This window comes from Branchiostoma lanceolatum, chromosome 3 (assembly GCF_035083965.1).
Source record: "Branchiostoma lanceolatum isolate klBraLanc5 chromosome 3, klBraLanc5.hap2, whole genome shotgun sequence".
NCBI lineage: Eukaryota > Metazoa > Chordata > Leptocardii > Amphioxiformes > Branchiostomatidae > Branchiostoma > Branchiostoma lanceolatum.
Window position 1 is genome coordinate 7,581,616 of NC_089724.1, and position 18,746 is coordinate 7,600,361.

Consider the following 18,746-nt stretch of genomic DNA (forward strand, 5'->3'; position numbering starts at 1 on the left):
ACTTAAAATGAAAATAGAAATAAAAGAAAGGCAATGCAAGTAATTGTACTACAATGACGTGTCATCTGCACTGTTTTAACACTTACCAGCACAGATGAGATCATCTCCATCCCATGTCCCACCTACTTGGCACGTCCTGTGCTCGTCCCCAGACTCGGGGAAAAGACCCCCCGTGTTATTGCAGGAGTGGATGCAGATTGTGCCGATTGGGTACGGAGGGCCTGAATTAGAGCAGTACATACTCCCCATATCCTCTTCTGGTGGATCAGTCCTCGCAGCGCAGGCCACTGTAAAGATGAATAAAATGAGTTAGTTAAAACAGTCTAATTCTGTATCGGCTTAATGAAAGAATGATAGTCGCCAGTCACCAGAAGGGCATGTCAACAGAATGAATAGTTGACAACAGAAGGGCATGTGAACAGAGAACAATGAATAACTACACTTCATCTTGCACTTTAGCTTGCTGAATTATGAATACTGAAAGCAGTATATAGCAAGACGGTGAAAAAGATAGAACTGATTACTATTTTGTACTATTCCATATATTTATCACATCATACTTTTTGTTTGCAAGCATGTATAGCACCAATCTGTGGCCGCTACTGTAACAATTTCATCTTCGTGTAAAAGGAATTCTATCTAGGTTACTTTCTCTTTCTCAAAGTTCTCAAACTTAATCAAGAGAATGATCATCCTCGAGGCAGCTTTTGATAATGTATTTTGTATGAACATGTACGGCCACAGCATAAATGTCAAGGAAATATCAGGAATGGCTTTTCTTTTAGATGGTTTAGGAAAATGAGCAAACTAACCTGTTGGGTCCAACGCAATATCTGTAAGAAGAAGTTAGAGAAAAAAGGATGAGTACCAAATGTAACATACTGATCGGAATGCAACTAAATGATGTGCATCTCTGTATTCATTTCTCATCATTTCTCATTCATTTCTCATCATTTTCCCATCATTTTCATCATGCTTTAACTTATGCCATCAAAAAGACCTTCATATATATCAAAGGTGGGGAGATGTTGACGTAATTCGTCCGATCAACATTATCAGGAAAAATTTCCGAAACATTGAAATCATATCTCATGTGTACTCCATCAGGACTTCTTATAACGGAAGAGAATCCGAAAGATAGTTCATGTTCCCGGCTTTAAGTGTACAAAGGATGATTGCCCACATATTAAACAAGCCAAAAGGTTGTCAAAAGCTGCAACGTATATCAGAGCACAGTTTTATGTTAAATCATGAAATAGGGTTCAAATTAATTCAAATAAGACGTTGCTGTCTACAAATCAAAATTAAGGAAAAGAGAGAGACCGTGCAAGCCCCTCTACTCCATCCAATGACGTGTTATCTTTACTGTTTTCAACACTTACCAGCGCACACTAGATCATCTCCATCCCAAGTCCCTCCTACTTGGCACGTCCTGGACTCGTCTCCAGACTTTAGGAAAAAACCTTCCGTTTCATTGCACGAGTGGATGCAGAGTGTGCCGATTTTGTATGGCGGACCTGAATTAGAACAGAACATGCTCCCCAGTTCCTCTTCCGGTGGGTCAGTCCTGGCAGAGCAGGCCACTGTACGGTTGGATAAAATGAATCAGTTGCTGAATAAAACAGCGTGTTTTAATTTTGTATTCACGTGTCGAATAAAGGACAAGTAAACATGAAGACCAAATCCAAATGACCTTTGTGACAGGCCAGGCCGTTTAACTGATATGTGCCCACATAATCTATTGCTCAGTTGGCGTTAAGGAACGTACGTTGATTCACGTCGATAGGGTTTCTTCTCTGTGTATAGGAATCTTTATTTAGGTTCTTCTGTCTTCTCACTGCCTTCAACTTAACGTTAAGTAATGTATAAAGTTGTAATAAGACAGGAAAACAATCCTTGTCAAAATCATTGTATGAGAAATTACTTTTACCTTTGAGTATTCTAGGAAAATGAACAAACTCACCTGTTGGGTCTTCATAATGATCTGTAAGAAGAAGGTGTAAAAAACAGGCGTGAGTGCCAATCTAATTTCATAGGTAGGTAGGATAGAAACTGTGTGTGGTACATTTCTGTAATACTGACGTAACATGTACCATAATCATTAGCAGGTATATATATATTTCTATTTTAGTCTAAACAGTATTTCAAGATATAAGTTTAAAAGCGTACACAGTGCGTCTGATCTATGTTGCATACATATTGTACTGCAATTAAGTGTCATCTGTACAGTTACCGTTTTAACACTTACCAACGCACACTAGATCATCTCCACTCCAAGTCCCTCCTGCTTCGCACGTCCTGGACTCGTCCCCAGACTGGCGGAAGAAACCTTCCGCGTTATCGCACCAGTTGATGCAAAGTGTGCCGAGAAGGTACGGCGGGCCTGAACCAGAACAGAAGATGACCATCTTTTCGTCTTCTGGTGGGTCAGTCCTGCCAGAGCAGCCCGCTGCACCGTTGGATAAAATCGATCAATCCAGGTGTTGAATAACATAGCGTATTCTAATTATGTATCCGCGTTATGAATAAATGGTTGTCAACAGAGCAAATCAAAATTCTCAATGATCTTTCGAACGGACTAGCAACAATAAATAAATGCACCTTATTTGATATCGCCTCATAAGTACCACGAGACGAATATGTATTTGAAAGAATGTTAAATACATAGACGTTACTATTGTGTTCTACAAGTTTTTGTTTTGTTAGCCAACACTTGAGTGGCTGTTTTTCCTTAGACACGTGGTGTAACCGAGACTGTAACAATGACAATTTCTAATACAACGGTTTCTGCGGAAAGTTGCCATATGTTTCAAGATTTCTTTTCTGGGGGAAAAACAAGCAAGCAAGCCCTGTCAAAAACGCTTGCAATGATATTAAACATTCTCAAAGTCAAATCTTCCAAGAACCTCTGGTGAATTAAAGCAGCTTTCGTTGACTACAACGTCTGCTGGTACAAAAAAAAATACATGAAAAACAGAACTGGCTAAGTACTTGCTCTGATTTCTTAATAATGTCGTCGAACAGGTATCATATACTAATATGAATTAAAAATAGTCGCAAACAAAAGTTATCTGCTCCTATTGTTAGAAATTGCAATACCAATTGCATTATTTATTGTGCACTTAAACAACGACGTGGTTAAAAACCCTTTTCAGCATTAAAATAAAAATCTAAAATCGCATTATGCGGTATAAGAAAACTTGCCCGTTTCGCAGTGATCTCCAAAAAAGCCAGGAGCACAATCACAGGTGTAGCTGTCGACGCCGTCAAGGCAAGTGCCGCCATTTTGACAGGTCACAGATGCACAGTCGTCGATGTCTGTATTAACATATTGGGATGGGAGTTACACTGCAGTTACAGTTACACTTACATTTTGACAGGTTCCAGAAGCACAGTCGTCGATGGCTGTATTGGCAAATTGGGATGGCAGTAAATGTGCCTCCAGAGAAATCGTGTACAAATACTATGCACCTCCCAAAATTATAGTACAGTAATTGTATTTTCGTCGCTAAGAAGGTTGTTGTGATCCACTGATACGAGAGCTTTGCAGGTAATAACTGAATGTGTAAAATGCCATTCACCTCCCAATACGATCGAAGTTTAGTTTCGTTGATATAAAAGCTGTTTAAAAACCACTGGTGCAAGAAACTTCCAATAGATGATTAAATGATATGAGAACGTCGCTAGGACATACTCATGCATTTTGAAGAGATGGCTATCAGAAACGTAAAAAAAAAAAATCACCATTATCATAGGAGTACTTACCATTTTCACAATGGTCTCCATCATAGCCAGCAACACAATCACAGGTGTAGCTGTCGACGCCATCAAGGCAAGTGCCGCCATTTTGACAGGTCACAGATGCACAGTCATCGATGTCTGTATTGGTATATTGGGATGGCAGTTATTGTTCCTCCAGATAAAATCCTGTAAAAATGCTATGCACCTCTCAAAATTATAGAAATCGTATTTTCCTCGTTTAGAAGGTTGTTGTGATCCACTGATACGAGAGCTTTGCAGTTGATAATTGAATGACAGTAGAACGTCGCTAGGACATAGTCGTGTAGTTGTAGACAGGGCTCGTAGGAAAAAAAAAGATAAGTTCACCAATATAATAGGAGTACTTACCATTTTCACAATGGTCTCCATCATAGCCAGCAACACAATCACAGGTGTAGCTGTCGACGCCGTCAATGCAAGTGCCGCCATTTTGACAGGTCACAGATGCACAGTCGTCGATGTCTGTATCGAAATATTAGTATGATATTTGTGTAAAATGCCATTCACCTCCCAATACAATCAAACTTTAGTTTCGTTGATATAAAAGCTGTTTAAATACCACTGATACAATAAACTTCAAGTTGATGATTAAATAATATGAGAACGTCGCTAGGACATAGTCATGCATTTTGTAGAGAAGGCTATCAGAAACGTAAAAACGAATAACCATTATCATACGAGTAATTACCATTTTCACAATGGTCTCCATCATAGCCAGCAACACAATCACAGGCGTAGCTGTCGACGCCGTCAACGCAAGTGCCGCCATTTTGACAGGTCACAGATGCACAGTCGTCGATGTCTGTATTGACATATTGGGATGGCAGTTAATGTGCCTCAAGAAAAATCGTGTACAAATGCTATATATGAACCTCATTTAATTATAGAAATTGTATTTTCGTCGTTAAGAAGCTTGTTGTGATACACTAAAAAGAGCTCATAAGAGAGCTTGCCAGGTAATAGTTGGATGACCGTAAAACGAAACTAGGACATAGTCGTGTATTTTGAAGAGATAGCTCTTAAAAATTGAAATTGATTTCGGCGTTATAATAGGAGTACTTACCATTTTCACAATGGTCTCCATCATAGCCAGCAACACAATCACAGGCGTAGCTGTCGACGCCGTCAACGCAAGTGCCGCCATTTTGACAGGTCACAGATGCACAGTCGTCGATGTCTGTATTAACATATTTGGATGGCAGTTAATGTGCCTCAAGAAAAATCGTGTACGAATACTATGTACCTCATAAAATTATAGAAATTGTATTTTCGTCGTTAAGATGCTTGTTGTGATCCACTGATACGAGAGCTTTCCAGGTAATAGTTTGATGACCGTAATAGGTAACTAGGTCATAGTCGTGTATTTTGAAGAGAGAGCTCTTAGAAATTGAAAAAGAAAATGATTTCGGCGTTATAATAGGAGTACTTACCATTTTCACAATGATCTCCATCATAGCCAGCAACACAATCACAGGCGTAGCTGTCGACGCCGTCAAGGCAAGTGCCGCCATTTTGACAGGTCACAGATGCACAGTCGTCGATGTCTGTATTGACATATCGGGATGGCAGTTAATGTGCCTCAAGAAAAATCGTGTACGAATGCCATGCACCTCACAAAATTATAGAAATTGTATTTTCGTCGTTAAGAAGCTTGTTGTGATCCACTGATACGAGAGCTTTCCAGGTAATAGTTGGATGACCGTAAAACGTAACTAGGACATAGTCGTGTATTTTGAAGAGAGAGCTCTTAGAAATTGAAAAAGAAAATGATTTCGGCGTTATAATAGGAGTACTTACCATTTTCACAATGGTCTCCATCATAGCCAGCAACACAATCACAGGCGTAGCTGTGGACGCCGTCAACGCAAGTGCCGCCATTTTGACAGATCACAGATGCACAGTCGTCGATGTCTGTATTGACATATTTGGATGGCAGTTAATGTGCCTCAAGAAAGATCATGTACAAATGCCATGCACCTCCCAAAATTATAGAAATTGTATTTTCGTCGTTAAGAAGCTTGTTGTGATCCACTGATACGAGAGCTTTCCAGGTAATTGTTGGATGACCGTAAAACGTAACTAGGACATAGTCGTGTATTTTGAAGAGAGAGCTCTTAGAAATTGAAAAAGAAAATGATTTCGGCGTTATAAAATGAGTACTTACCATTTTCACAATGGTCTCCATCATAGCCAGCTACACAATCACAGGCGTAGCTGTCGACGCCGTCAACGCAAGTGCCGCCATTTTGACAGGTCACAGATGCACAGTCGTCGATGTCTTTATTGACATATTGGGATGGCAGTTAATGTGCCTCAAGAAAAATCGTGTACAAATGCCATGCATCTCCCAAAATTATAGAAATTGTATTTTCGTCGTTAAGATGCTTGTTGTGATCCACTGATACGAGAGCTTTCCAGGTAATAGTTGGATGACCTTAAAACGTAACTAGGACATAGTCGTGTATTTTGAAGAGAGAGCTCTTAGAAATTGAAAAAGAAAATGATTTCGGCGTTATAATAGGAGTACTTACCATTTTCACAATGGTCTCCATCATAGCCAGCAACACAATCACAGGCGTAGCTGTCGACGCCGTCAACGCAAGTGCCGCCATTTTGACAGGTCACAGATGCACAGTCGTCGATGTCTGTATTAACATATTGGGATGGCAGTTAATGTGCCTCAAGAAAAATCGTGTACGAAAGCTATGTACCTCATTAAATTATAGAAATTGTATTTTCGTCGTTAAGAATCTTGTTGTTATTCACTGATACCAGAGCTTGCCAGGTAATAGTTGGATGGCCGTAAAAAGTAACTAGGATATAGTCGTGTATTTTTAAGAGAGAGCTCTTAGAAATTGAAAAAGGAAATGATTTCGGCGTTATAATAGGAGTACTTACCATTTTCACAATGGTCTCCATCATACCCAGCAACACAATCACAGGCGTAGCTGTGGACGCCGTCAACGCAAGTGCCGCCATTTTGACAGGTCACAGATGCACAGTCGTCGATGTCTGTATTGACATATTGGGATGGCAGTAAATGTGCCTTAAGAAAAATCGTGTACAAATGCCATGCACCTCCCAAAATTATAGAAATTGTATTTTCGTCGTTAAGAAGCTTGTTGTGATCCACTGATACGAGAGCTTTGCAGGTAATAATTGGATGACCGTAAAACGTAACTAGGACATAGTCGTGGATTTTGAAGAGACAGCTCTTAGAAATAGAAAAAGAAAATGATTTCGGCGTTATAATAGGAGTACTTACCATTTTCACAATGGTCTCCATCATAGCCAGCAACACAATCACAGGCGTAGCTGTCGACGCCGTCAAGGCAAGTGCCGCCATTTTGACAGGTCACAGATGCACAGTCGTCGATGTCTGTATTAACATATTGGGATGGCAGTTAATGTGCCTCAAGAAAAATCGTGTACGAATGCTATGTACCTCATTAAATTATAGAAATTGTATTTTCGTCGTTAAGAATCTTGTTGTTATCCACTGATACGAGAGCTTTCCAGGTAATAGTAGGATGACCGTAAAACGTAACTAGGACATAGTCGTGTATTTTGAAGAAAGAGCTCTTCGAAATTGAAAAAGGAAATGATTTCGGCGTTATAAAAGGAGTACTTACCATTTTCACAATGGTCTCCATCATAGCCAGCAACACAATCACAGGCGTAGCTGTCGACGCCGTCAACGCAAGTGCCGCCATTCTGACAGGTCACAGATGCACAGTCATCGATGTCTGTATTGACATATTGGGATGGCAGTTAATGTGCCTCAAGAAAAATCGTGTACAAATGCTATTTACCTCATTAAATGATAGAAATTGTATTTTCGTCGTTAAGAAGCTTGTTGTGATCCACTAATAAGAGAGCTTTCCAGGTAATAGTTGGATGACCGTAAAACGTAACTAGGTCATAGTCGTGTATTTTGAAAAGAGTGCTCTTTGAAATTGAAAAAGAAAATGATTTCGGCGTTATAATAGGTGTACTTACCAGTTTCACAATGGTCTCCATTATAGCCAGCAACACAATCACAGGCGTAGCTGTCGACGCCGTCAACGCAAGTGCCGCCATTTTGACAGGTCACAGATGCACAGTCGTCGATGTCTGTATTTACATATTGGGATGGCAGTTAATGTGCCTCAAGAAAAATCGTGTGCGAATGCCATGCACCTCACAAAATTATAGAAATTGTATTTTCGTCGTTAAGAAGCATGTTGTTATCCACTGATACGAGAGCTTTCCAGATAATAGTTGGATGGCCGTAAAACGTAACTAGGACATAGTCGTGTATTTTGAAGAGAGAGCTCTTAGAAATTGAAAAAGAAAATGATTTCGGTATTATAAAAGGAGTACTTGCCATTTTCACAATGGTCTCCATCATAGCCAGCAACACAATCACAGGCGTAGCTGTCGACGCCGTCAACGCAAGTGCCGCCATTTTGACAGGTCACAGATGCACAGTCGTCGATGTCTAAATTGACATATTGGGATGGCAGTTAATGTGCCTCAAGAAAAATCGTGTACAAATGCCATGCACCTCCCGAAATTATAGAAATTGTATTTTCGTCGTTTTCTTTTTTTTTTTTCGCACAGGTAAAAGAATTTTACATACATATGACAGATCAATACACATAGTGCCGGGGAAGGTAGAGACCAATGTGGTCTATAATATTCCATCCCCATTTTTCAAACAGAATGAATTACAATGATAAATTAAGATATAGAGAAAAAAATAACAACTTAATATCGTAACAAATAACAAATCAATAACTAATAATAACAATAACAAAAAACAAGAACTAAATTATCATATATAAAGAAACAATTACCTAACTGAACACAGAAAAATTACCAACTAAATAAGCAAGGAAACAATTCGATAAATAATAACGATGCAAATAACGACAAGCATATATAACAACACAAGTCAATAACACAAAAAATGCACCCAGACATGCAGGATATAAATGAAAAACCAAAGAATAGAAGGTTAAGCAAAGGATTGATTGTTTAAAATGGAGCTTTTTAACATGTTTTTTAATCTCAGTAGTGATTTGCAGTTCTGTAAGTTTTCATGTAAGCTATTCCAAGTTTGCGGGCATCTGTACATCATGGAGAACATTCGCTGCTGTGTTTTTGTTTGTATCTGTTTCAAGTTGGTTCGTTGCCTTTTATTATTATGATGAAATTCCGAGTTGTAGTGAAAAAGACGTTTGAATTGATTTGGTTCACAGGAACTATCATTGATTATTTTATGGACAAAAATAGAAGTTTGAAGCTTGTTAATATCATATATAGTCATAACTTTTAGATTACGAAAAAGCGATGAGGAGGGGAATGTGTAGGAGACATTTGAAACTAAACGAACAAAACGTTTTTGTAAGAGAAGAAGTGGTTTTAATGTTGTGGCGTATGTACTAGCCCATACTATATAACAATATGCTAGGTAGCGATATATAAGACTGTAGTATGATATAAGGAATGTTTTTGGAGATAGCAGATTTACAATTTTTCTGATAATACCTATGTTTTTATAAATTTTCTGGCAAATAAGGTCAACATGTTTTTTCCAAGTTAATTTTTCATCGATGGTGATACCTAAAAAACAAGTGTGAGTTACTTGATCAATAGGTGTGTTATTGATCGCTATTTTGACATTTTCTTTATCATATTTCTTATTTTTCCCCGCAAAAATAATGAAATTCGTTTTCTTAACGTTTAATGATAATTTATTTGCTTGGAACCATTTGTTCATTTTGTCTAATTCGCGATTCATTTTGCTTACTAAAAATTCAAGATTTGAGTGGGAAGTAAATAAGTTCGTGTCATCAGCAAATAATAGTGCATATATTTCATCAGATACAAAAGCTAAACCATTGATATAGATGAGAAATAACAGATGTCGTCGTTAAGATGCTTGTTGTGATCCACTGATACGAGATCTTGCCAGGTGATACTTGGATGACCGTAAAACGTAACTAGGTCATAGTCGTGTATTTTGAAGAGAGTGCTCTTAGAAATTGAAAAAGAAAATGATTTCGGCGTTATAATAGGAGTACTTACCATTTTCACAATGGTCTCCATCATAGCCAGCAACACAATCACAGGCGTAGCTGTCGACGCCGTCAACGCAAGTGCCGCCATTTTGACAAGTCACAGATGCACAGTCATCGATGTCTGTATTGACATATTGGGATTGCAGTTAATGTGCCTCAAGAAAAATCGTGTACAAATGCTATGTACCTCATTAAATTATAGAAATTGTATTTTCGTCGTTAAGAAGCTTGTTGTGATCCACTGATACGAGAGCTTTCCAGGTAATAGTTGGATGACCGTAAAACGTAACTAGGACATAGTCGTGTATTTTGAAGAGAGAGCTCATTGAAATTGAAAAAGAAAATGATTTCGGCGTTATAATAGGAGTACTTACCATTTTCACAATGGTCTCCATCATACCCAGCAACACAATCACAGGCGTAGCTGTCGACGCCGTCAACGCAAGTGCCGCCATTTTGACAGGTCACAGATGCACAGTCGTCGATGTCTGTATTAACATATTGGGATGGCAGTTAATGTGCCTCAAGAAAAATCGTGTACGAATGCCATGCACCTCATAAAATTATATAAATTCTATTTTCGTCGTTAAGAAGCTTGTTGTTATCCACTGATAAGAGAGCTTGCCAGGTAATAGTTGGATGACCGTAAAACGTAACTAGGACATAGTCGTGTATTTTGAAGAGAGAGCTCTTCGAAATTGAAAAAGAAAATGATTTCGGCGTTATAATAGGAGTACTTACCATTTTCACAATGGTCTCCATCATAGCCAGCAACACAATCACAGGCGTAGCTGTCGACGCCGTCAACGCAAGTGCCGCCATTTTGACAGGTCACAGATGCACAGTCGTCGATGTCTGTATCAACATATTGGGATGGCAGTTAATGTGCCTCAAGAAAAATCGTGTACGAATGCCATGCACCTCATAAAATTATAGAAATTGTATTTTCGTCGTTAAGAAGCTTGTTGTTCACCACTGATACGAGAGCTTTCCAGGTAATAGTTGGATGACCGTAAAACGTAACTAGGACATAGTCGTGGATTTTGAAGAGAGAGCTCTTAGAAATTGAAAAAGAAAACGATTTCGGCGTTATAATGGAAGTTTATTGCAAGTTCATGCCCGTGGGCTAATTGCAAATACATGGTAAAAACAGAGAAAAACATACATGCGTCAGTAAACTGTGTCTGACTTTGTTGTAGCAATAGGCTATTGGTACTAAATAGAATTGTTGGCTGTATCTAAACTAGCATCAATGGTAAACTAGTACTTACCATTTTCACAATGATCTCCATCATAGCCAGCAACACAATCACAGGCGTAGCTGTCGACGCCGTCAACGCAAGTGCCGCCATTTTGACAGGTCACAGATGCACAGTCGTCGATGTCTGTATTAACATATTGGGATGGCAGTAAATGTGCCTCAAGAAAAACCGTGTACGAATGCTATGTACCTCATAAATTATAGAAATTGTATTTTCGTCGTTAAGAAGCTTGTTGTGATCCACTGATACGAGAGCTTTCCAGGTAATAGTTGGATGACCGTAAAACGTAACTAGGACATAGTCGTGGATTTTAAAGAGAGAGCTCTTAGAAATTGAAAAAGAAAATGATTTCGGCGTTATAATAGGAGTACTTACCATTTTCACAATGGTCTCCATCATAGCCAGCAACACAATCACAGGCGTAGCTGTCGACGCCGTCAACGCAAGTGCCGCCATTTTGACAGGTCACAGATGCACAGTCGTCGATGTCTGTATTAACATATTGGGATGGAAGTTAATGTGCCTCAAGAAAAATCGTGTACGAATGCTTTGTACCTCATAAAATTATAGAAATTGTATTTTCGTCGTTAAGAAGCTTGTTGTGATCCACTGATACGAGAGCTTTCCAGGTAATAGTTGGATGACCGTAAAACGTAACTAGGACATAGTCGTGGATTTTAAAGAGAGAGCTCTTAGAAATTGAAAAAGAAAATGATTTTGGCGTTATAATAGGAGTACTTACCATTTTCACAATGGTCTCCATCATACCCAGCAACACAATCACAGGCGTAGCTGTCGACGCCGTCAACGCAAGTGCCGCCATTTTGACAGGTCACAGATGCACAGTCGTCGATGTCTGTATTAACATATTGGGATGGCTGTTAATGTGCCTCAAGAAAAATCGTGTACGAATGCTTTGTACCTCATAAAATTATAGAAATTGTATTTTCGTCGTTAAGAAGCTTGTTGTGATCCACTGATACGAGAGCTTTGCAGGTAATAGTTGGATGACCGTAAAACGTGACTAGGACATAGTCGTGTTTTTTGAAGAGAGAGCTCTTAGAAATTGAAAAAGAAAATGATTTCGGCGTTATAATAGGAGTACTTACCATTTTCACAATGGTCTCCATCATACCCAGCAACACAATCACAGGCGTAGCTGTCGACGCCGTCAAGGCAAGTGCCGCCATTTTGACAGGTCACAGATGCACAGTCGTCGATGTCTGTATTAACATATTGGGATGGCTGTTAATGTGCCTCAAGAAAAATCGTCTACGAATGCTATGTACCTCATAAAATTATAGAAATTGTTTTTTCGTCGTTAAGAAGCTTGTTGTGATCCACTGATACGAAAGCTTTCCAGGTAATAGTTGGATGACCGTAAAAAGTAACTAGGACATAGTCGTGTATTTTGAAGAGATAGCTCTTAGAAATTGAAAAAGAAAATGATTTCGGCGTTATAATAGGAGTACTTACCATTTTCACAATGGTCTCCATCATAGCCAGCAACACAATCGCAGGCGTAGCTGTCGACGCCGTCAACGCAAGTGCCGCCATTTTGACAGGTCACAGATGCACAGTCGTCGATGTCTGTATTAACATATTGGGATGGCAGTTAATGTGCCTCAAGAAAAATCGTGTACAAATGCCATGCACCTCCCAAAACTATAGAAATTGTATTTTCGTCGTTAAGAAGCTTGTTGTGATCCCACTGCACGAAAGTGCCTCGTTTCCCGGCGTATACGTACAGGGATTCCTCCGGAAATATTCCATATCCCGGTGCGGATTTAGCGTGTCCGTTAGTTATAACGGATACGCTAAATCCGCACCGGGATATGGAATATTTCCGGAGGAATCCCTGTACGTATACGCCGGGATACGAGGCCATTTCGTGCAGTGTCCACTGATACGAGAGCTTTCCAGGTAATAGTTGGATGACCGTAAAAAGTAACTAGGACATAGTCGTGTATTTTGAAGAGAGAGCTCTTAGAAATTGAAAAAGAAAATGATTTCGGCGTTATAATAGGAGTACTTACCATTTTCACAATGGTCTCCATCATACCCAGCAACACAATCACAGGCGTAGCTGTCGACGCCGTCAACGCAAGTGCCGCCATTTTGACAGGTCACAGATGCACAGTCGTCGATGTCTGTATTAACATATTGGGATGGCAGTAAATGTGCCTCAAGAAAAATCGTGTACAAATGCTATGTACCTCATAAAATTATAGAAATTTTATTTTCGTCGTTAAGAGGCTTGTTGTGATCCACTGATACGAGAGCTTTCCAGGTAATAGTTGGATGACCGTAAAACGTAACTAGGACATAGTCGTGTATTTTGAAGAAAGATCTTAGAAATTGAAAAAGAAAATGATTTCGGCGTTATAATAGGAGTACTTACCATTTTCACAATGGTCTCCATCATACCCAGCAACACAATCACAGGCGTAGCTGTCGACGCCGTCAACGCAAGTGCCGCCATTTTGACAGGTCACAGATTCACAGTCGTCGATGTCTGTATTAACATATTGGGATGGCAGTTAATGTGCCTCAAGAAAAATCGTGTACGAATGCTATGTACCTCATAAAATTATAGAAATTGTATTTTCGTCGTTAAGATGCTTGTTGTGATCCACTGATACGAGAGCTTTCCAGGTAATAGTTGGATAACCGTAAAGCGTAACTAGGATATAGTCGTGTATTTTAAAGAGAGAGCTCTTAGAAATTGAAAAAGAAAATGATTTCGGCGTTAGAATAGGAGTACTTACCATTTTCACAATGGTCTCTATCATAGCCAGCAACACAATCACAGGCGTAGCTGTCGACGCCGTCAAGGCAAGTGCCGCCATTTTGACAGGTCACAGATGCACAGTCGTCGATGTCTGTATTAACATATTGGGATGGCTGTTAATGTGCCTCAAGAAAAATCGTGTACGAATGCTTCGTACCTCATAAAATTATAGAAATTGTATTTTCGTCGTTAAGAAGCTTGTTGTGATCCACTGATACGAGAGCTTTGCAGGTAATAGTTGGATGACCGTAAAACGTGACTAGGACATAGTCGTGTTTTTTGAAGAGAGAGCTCTTAGAAATTGAAAAAGAAAATGATTTCGGCGTTATAATAGGAGTACTTACCATTTTCACAATGGTCTCCATCATACCCAGCAACACAATCACAGGCGTAGCTGTCGACGCCGTCAAGGCAAGTGCCGCCATTTTGACAGGTCACAGATGCACAGTCGTCGATGTCTGTATTAACATATTGGGATGGCTGTTAATGTGCCTCAAGAAAAATCGTCTACGAATGCTATGTACCTCATAAAATTATAGAAATTGTTTTTTCGTCGTTAAGAAGCTTGTTGTGATCCACTGATACGAAAGCTTTCCAGGTAATAGTTGGATGACCGTAAAAAGTAACTAGGACATAGTCGTGTATTTTGAAGAGATAGCTCTTAGAAATTGAAAAAGAAAATGATTTCGGCGTTATAATAGGAGTACTTACCATTTTCACAATGGTCTCCATCATAGCCAGCAACACAATCGCAGGCGTAGCTGTCGACGCCGTCAACGCAAGTGCCGCCATTTTGACAGGTCACAGATGCACAGTCGTCGATGTCTGTATTAACATATTGGGATGGCAGTTAATGTGCCTCAAGAAAAATCGTGTACAAATGCCATGCACCTCCCAAAACTATAGAAATTGTATTTTCGTCGTTAAGAAGCTTGTTGTGATCCCACTGCACGAAATGGCCTCGTTTCCCGGCGTATACGTACAGGGATTCCTCCGGAAATATTCCATATCCCGGTGCGGATTTAGCGTGTCCGTTAGTTATAACGGATACGCTAAATCCGCACCGGGATATGGAATATTTCCGGAGGAATCCCTGTACGTATACGCCGGGATACGAGGCCATTTCGTGCAGTGTCCACTGATACGAGAGCTTTCCAGGTAATAGTTGGATGACCGTAAAAAGTAACTAGGACATAGTCGTGTATTTTGAAGAGAGAGCTCTTAGAAATTGAAAAAGAAAATGATTTCGGCGTTATAATAGGAGTACTTACCATTTTCACAATGGTCTCCATCATAGCCAGCAACACAATCGCAGGCGTAGCTGTCGACGCCGTCAACGCAAGTGCCGCCATTTTGACAGGTCACAGATGCACAGTCGTCGATGTCTGTATTAACATATTGGGATGGCAGTTAATGTGCCTCAAGAAAAATCGTGTACAAATGCCATGCACCTCCCAAAACTATAGAAATTGTATTTTCGTCGTTAAGAAGCTTGTTGTGATCCCACTGCACGAAATGGCCTCGTTTCCAAGCGTATACGTACAGGGATTCCTCCGGAAATATTCCATATCCCGGTGCGGATTTAGCGTGTCCGTTAGTTATAACGGATACGCTAAATCCGCACCGGGATATGGAATATTTCCGGAGGAATCCCTGTACGTATACGCCGGGATACGAGGCCATTTCGTGCAGTGTCCACTGATACGAGAGCTTTCCAGGTAATAGTTGGATGACCGTAAAAAGTAACTAGGACATAGTCGTGTATTTTGAAGAGAGAGCTCTTAGAAATTGAAAAAGAAAATGATTTCGGCGTTATAATAGGAGTACTTACCATTTTCACAATGGTCTCCATCATAGCCAGCAACACAATCGCAGGCGTAGCTGTCGACGCCGTCAACGCAAGTGCCGCCATTTTGACAGGTCACAGATGCACAGTCGTCGATGTCTGTATTGACATATTGGGATGGCAGTTAATGTGCCTCAAGAAAAATCGTGTACAAATGCTATGTACCTCATAAAATTATAGAAATTTTATTTTCGTCGTTAAGAGGCTTGTTGTGATCCACTGATACGAGAGCTTTCCAGGTAATAGTTGGATGACCGTAAAACGTAACTAGGACATAGTCGTGTATTTTGAAGAAAGATCTTAGAAATTGAAAAAGAAAATGATTTCGGCGTTATAATAGGAGTACTTACCATTTTCACAATGGTCTCCATCATACCCAGCAACACAATCACAGGCGTAGCTGTCGACGCCGTCAACGCAAGTGCCGCCATTTTGACAGGTCACAGATTCACAGTCGTCGATGTCTGTATTAACATATTGGGATGGCAGTTAATGTGCCTCAAGAAAAATCGTGTACGAATGCTTCGTACCTCATAAAATTATAGAAATTGTATTTTCGTCGTTAAGAAGCTTGTTGTGATCAACTGATACGAGAGCTTTCCAGGTAATAGTTGGATGACCGTAAAAAGTAACTAGGACATAGTCGTGTATTTTGAAGAAAGAGCTCTTAGAAATTGAAAAAGAAAATGATTTCGGCGTTATAATATAGGAGTACTTACCATTTTCACAATGGTCTCCATCATACCCAGCAACACAATCACAGGCGTAGCTGTCGACGCCGTCAACGCAAGTGCCGCCATTTTGACAGGTCACAGATGCACAGTCGTCGATGTCTGTATTAACATATTGGGATGGCAGTTAATGTGCCTCAAGAAAAATCGTGTACGAATGCTATGTACCTCATAAAATTATAGAAATTGTATTTTCGTCGTTAAGAAGCTTGTTGTGATCTACTGATACGAGAGCTTTCCAGGTAATAGTTGGATAACCGTAAAGCGTAACTAGGACATAGTCGTGTATTTTAAAGAGAGAGCTCTTAGAAATTGAAAAAGAAAATGATTTCGGCGTTATAATAGGAGTACTTACCATTTTCACAATGGTCTCCATCATAGCCAGCAACACAATCACAGGCGTAGCTGTCGACGCCGTCAACGCAAGTGCCACCATTTTGACAGGTCACAGATGCACAGTCGTCGATGTCTGTATTAACATATTGGGATGGAAGTTAATGTGCCTCAAGAAAAATCGTGTACAAATGCCATGCACCTCCCAAAAATAAAGAAATTGTATTTTCGTCGTTAAGAAGCTTGTTGTGATCCACTGATACGAGAGCTTTGCAGGTAATAGTTGGATGACCGTAAAACGTAACTAGGACATAGTCGTGTATTTTGAAGAGAGAGCTCTTAGAAATTGAAAAAGAAAATGATTTCGGCGTTATAATAGGAGTACTTACCATTTTCACAATGGTCTCCATCATAGCCAGCAACACAATCGCAGGCGTAGCTGTTGACGCCGTCAACGCAAGTGCCGCCATTTCGACAGGTCACAGATGCACAGTCGTCGATGTCTGTATTAACATATTGGGATGGCAGTTAATTAGCCTCAAGAAAAATCGTTTACGAATGCCATGCACCTCATAAAATTATAGAAATTGTATTTTCGTCGTTAAGAAGCTTGTTGTGATCCAGTGATACGAGAGCTTTGCAGGAAATAGTTGGATGACCGTAAAACGTAACTAGGACATAGTCGTGTATTTTGAAGAGAGAGCTCATTGAAATTGAAAAAGAAAATGATTACGGCGTTATAATAGGAGCACTTACCATTTTCACAATGGTCACCATCATAGCCAGCAACACAATCACAGGCGTAGCTGTCGACGCCGTCAACGCAAGTGCCGCCATTTTGACAGGTCACAGATGCACAGTCGTCGATGTCTGTATTAACATATTGGGATGGAAGTTAATGTGCCTCCACAAAAATCGTGTACAAATGCCATGCACCTCCCAAAATTATTGTATTTTCGTCGTTAAGAAGCTTGTTGTAATCTACTGATACGAGAGCTTTGCAGGTAATAGCTGGATGACCGCAAAACATAACTAGGAAGCAAGGAGTTCTGTAGTTGCCAAAGAGAAACTGTCAAAAAGTTGCTTTGTTTTCTGAATAACACCGTCAGAATATAATAGTCAAGGAAGAATAAAATCAAATGGTCGCATAGGGATGTGTTGTACCCCTTTTGTAGGTACTTGCATTTTCAAGGGAATTTTGTACTTCATCAAACGTAATATGGTATACATCTTCCTTTAACCTGTAACGCCTAGGATATATGCAAGTGTACGTTAAGACAGCTATAATAGAAAAAACTTGCTTGTTTCACAATGAACTCCTTCGTAGCCAGCAGCACAAGTACAGGTGTAGCCGTTGACCTCATCCTCGCAAGTTGCGCCATATTGACAAGGATCAGAGGCACACTCGTCTTATGACCCCGTTCACACTCATTTTTTTCAATCGCGATTGAAGTATAATCGCGATTGTTCGATCCGATCGCGATTGAACGCAAAGAAACTTTTGCGTTCACACTGCTTTTCGCCAAGTGGATTAAAGTACGCCGTGATCCGATCGCGATTGAAGCACGATTGAAGCATGCTATCGGCGATCATCTGGTAAATGTTGTTGTTGTCCTTGTTGTCCTTGTTTTGTGTCTATTTTTCCGCTAGACATTGTCACTTGGTGCGGTAAATGTCCCTCTTTCGGTGACATTTCCCCAGTTTGGCCTGCACCTCCTCTCTCCCCCAGATTGCGATGAGGACCCTGGTCTCCTCATCGCGCCATCTGCCACCAGCTGAAGTTACTGACGGAGTTTTATTCTTCTTCTTGGGCATTGTTGACGATGAAAAGTTGTTGTTGTTGTAAAAGAGCGATCTGACGTGCGGATTGGGTTTGTTTTCCCGCGCGATGCGAACTATGACCCCACGTACCCGCATGTATGACCTCCCACCCCCGGA

General features: G+C 40.1%; 1 protein-coding gene across 1 annotated transcript in view; it reads right to left on the bottom strand.

The window, feature by feature from the left end:
• LOC136429282 (neurogenic locus notch homolog protein 1-like) overlaps positions 1-18,746 on the bottom strand; it is a 33,294-nt gene that overhangs the window by 5,737 nt on the left and 8,811 nt on the right. Inside the window, exons 13-38 of the mRNA XM_066419143.1 lie at positions 18,110-18,217; positions 17,565-17,678; positions 17,198-17,311; positions 16,831-16,944; positions 14,243-14,356; positions 13,876-13,989; positions 12,217-12,330; positions 11,850-11,963; positions 11,483-11,596; positions 11,117-11,230; positions 7,046-7,159; positions 6,679-6,792; positions 6,312-6,425; positions 5,945-6,058; positions 5,578-5,691; positions 5,211-5,324; positions 4,844-4,957; positions 4,469-4,582; positions 4,129-4,242; positions 3,766-3,879; positions 3,205-3,318; positions 2,249-2,449; positions 1,964-1,984; positions 1,383-1,583; positions 813-833; positions 87-287 (exon numbers count right to left, since the gene is read on the bottom strand). Of these exons, the coding sequence (XP_066275240.1) occupies positions 87-287; positions 813-833; positions 1,383-1,583; positions 1,964-1,984; positions 2,249-2,449; positions 3,205-3,318; positions 3,766-3,879; positions 4,129-4,242; positions 4,469-4,582; positions 4,844-4,957; positions 5,211-5,324; positions 5,578-5,691; positions 5,945-6,058; positions 6,312-6,425; positions 6,679-6,792; positions 7,046-7,159; positions 11,117-11,230; positions 11,483-11,596; positions 11,850-11,963; positions 12,217-12,330; positions 13,876-13,989; positions 14,243-14,356; positions 16,831-16,944; positions 17,198-17,311; positions 17,565-17,678; positions 18,110-18,217 (3,033 nt within the window). The remainder of the gene's footprint in view (positions 1-86; positions 288-812; positions 834-1,382; positions 1,584-1,963; positions 1,985-2,248; positions 2,450-3,204; positions 3,319-3,765; positions 3,880-4,128; positions 4,243-4,468; positions 4,583-4,843; positions 4,958-5,210; positions 5,325-5,577; positions 5,692-5,944; positions 6,059-6,311; positions 6,426-6,678; positions 6,793-7,045; positions 7,160-11,116; positions 11,231-11,482; positions 11,597-11,849; positions 11,964-12,216; positions 12,331-13,875; positions 13,990-14,242; positions 14,357-16,830; positions 16,945-17,197; positions 17,312-17,564; positions 17,679-18,109; positions 18,218-18,746) is intronic.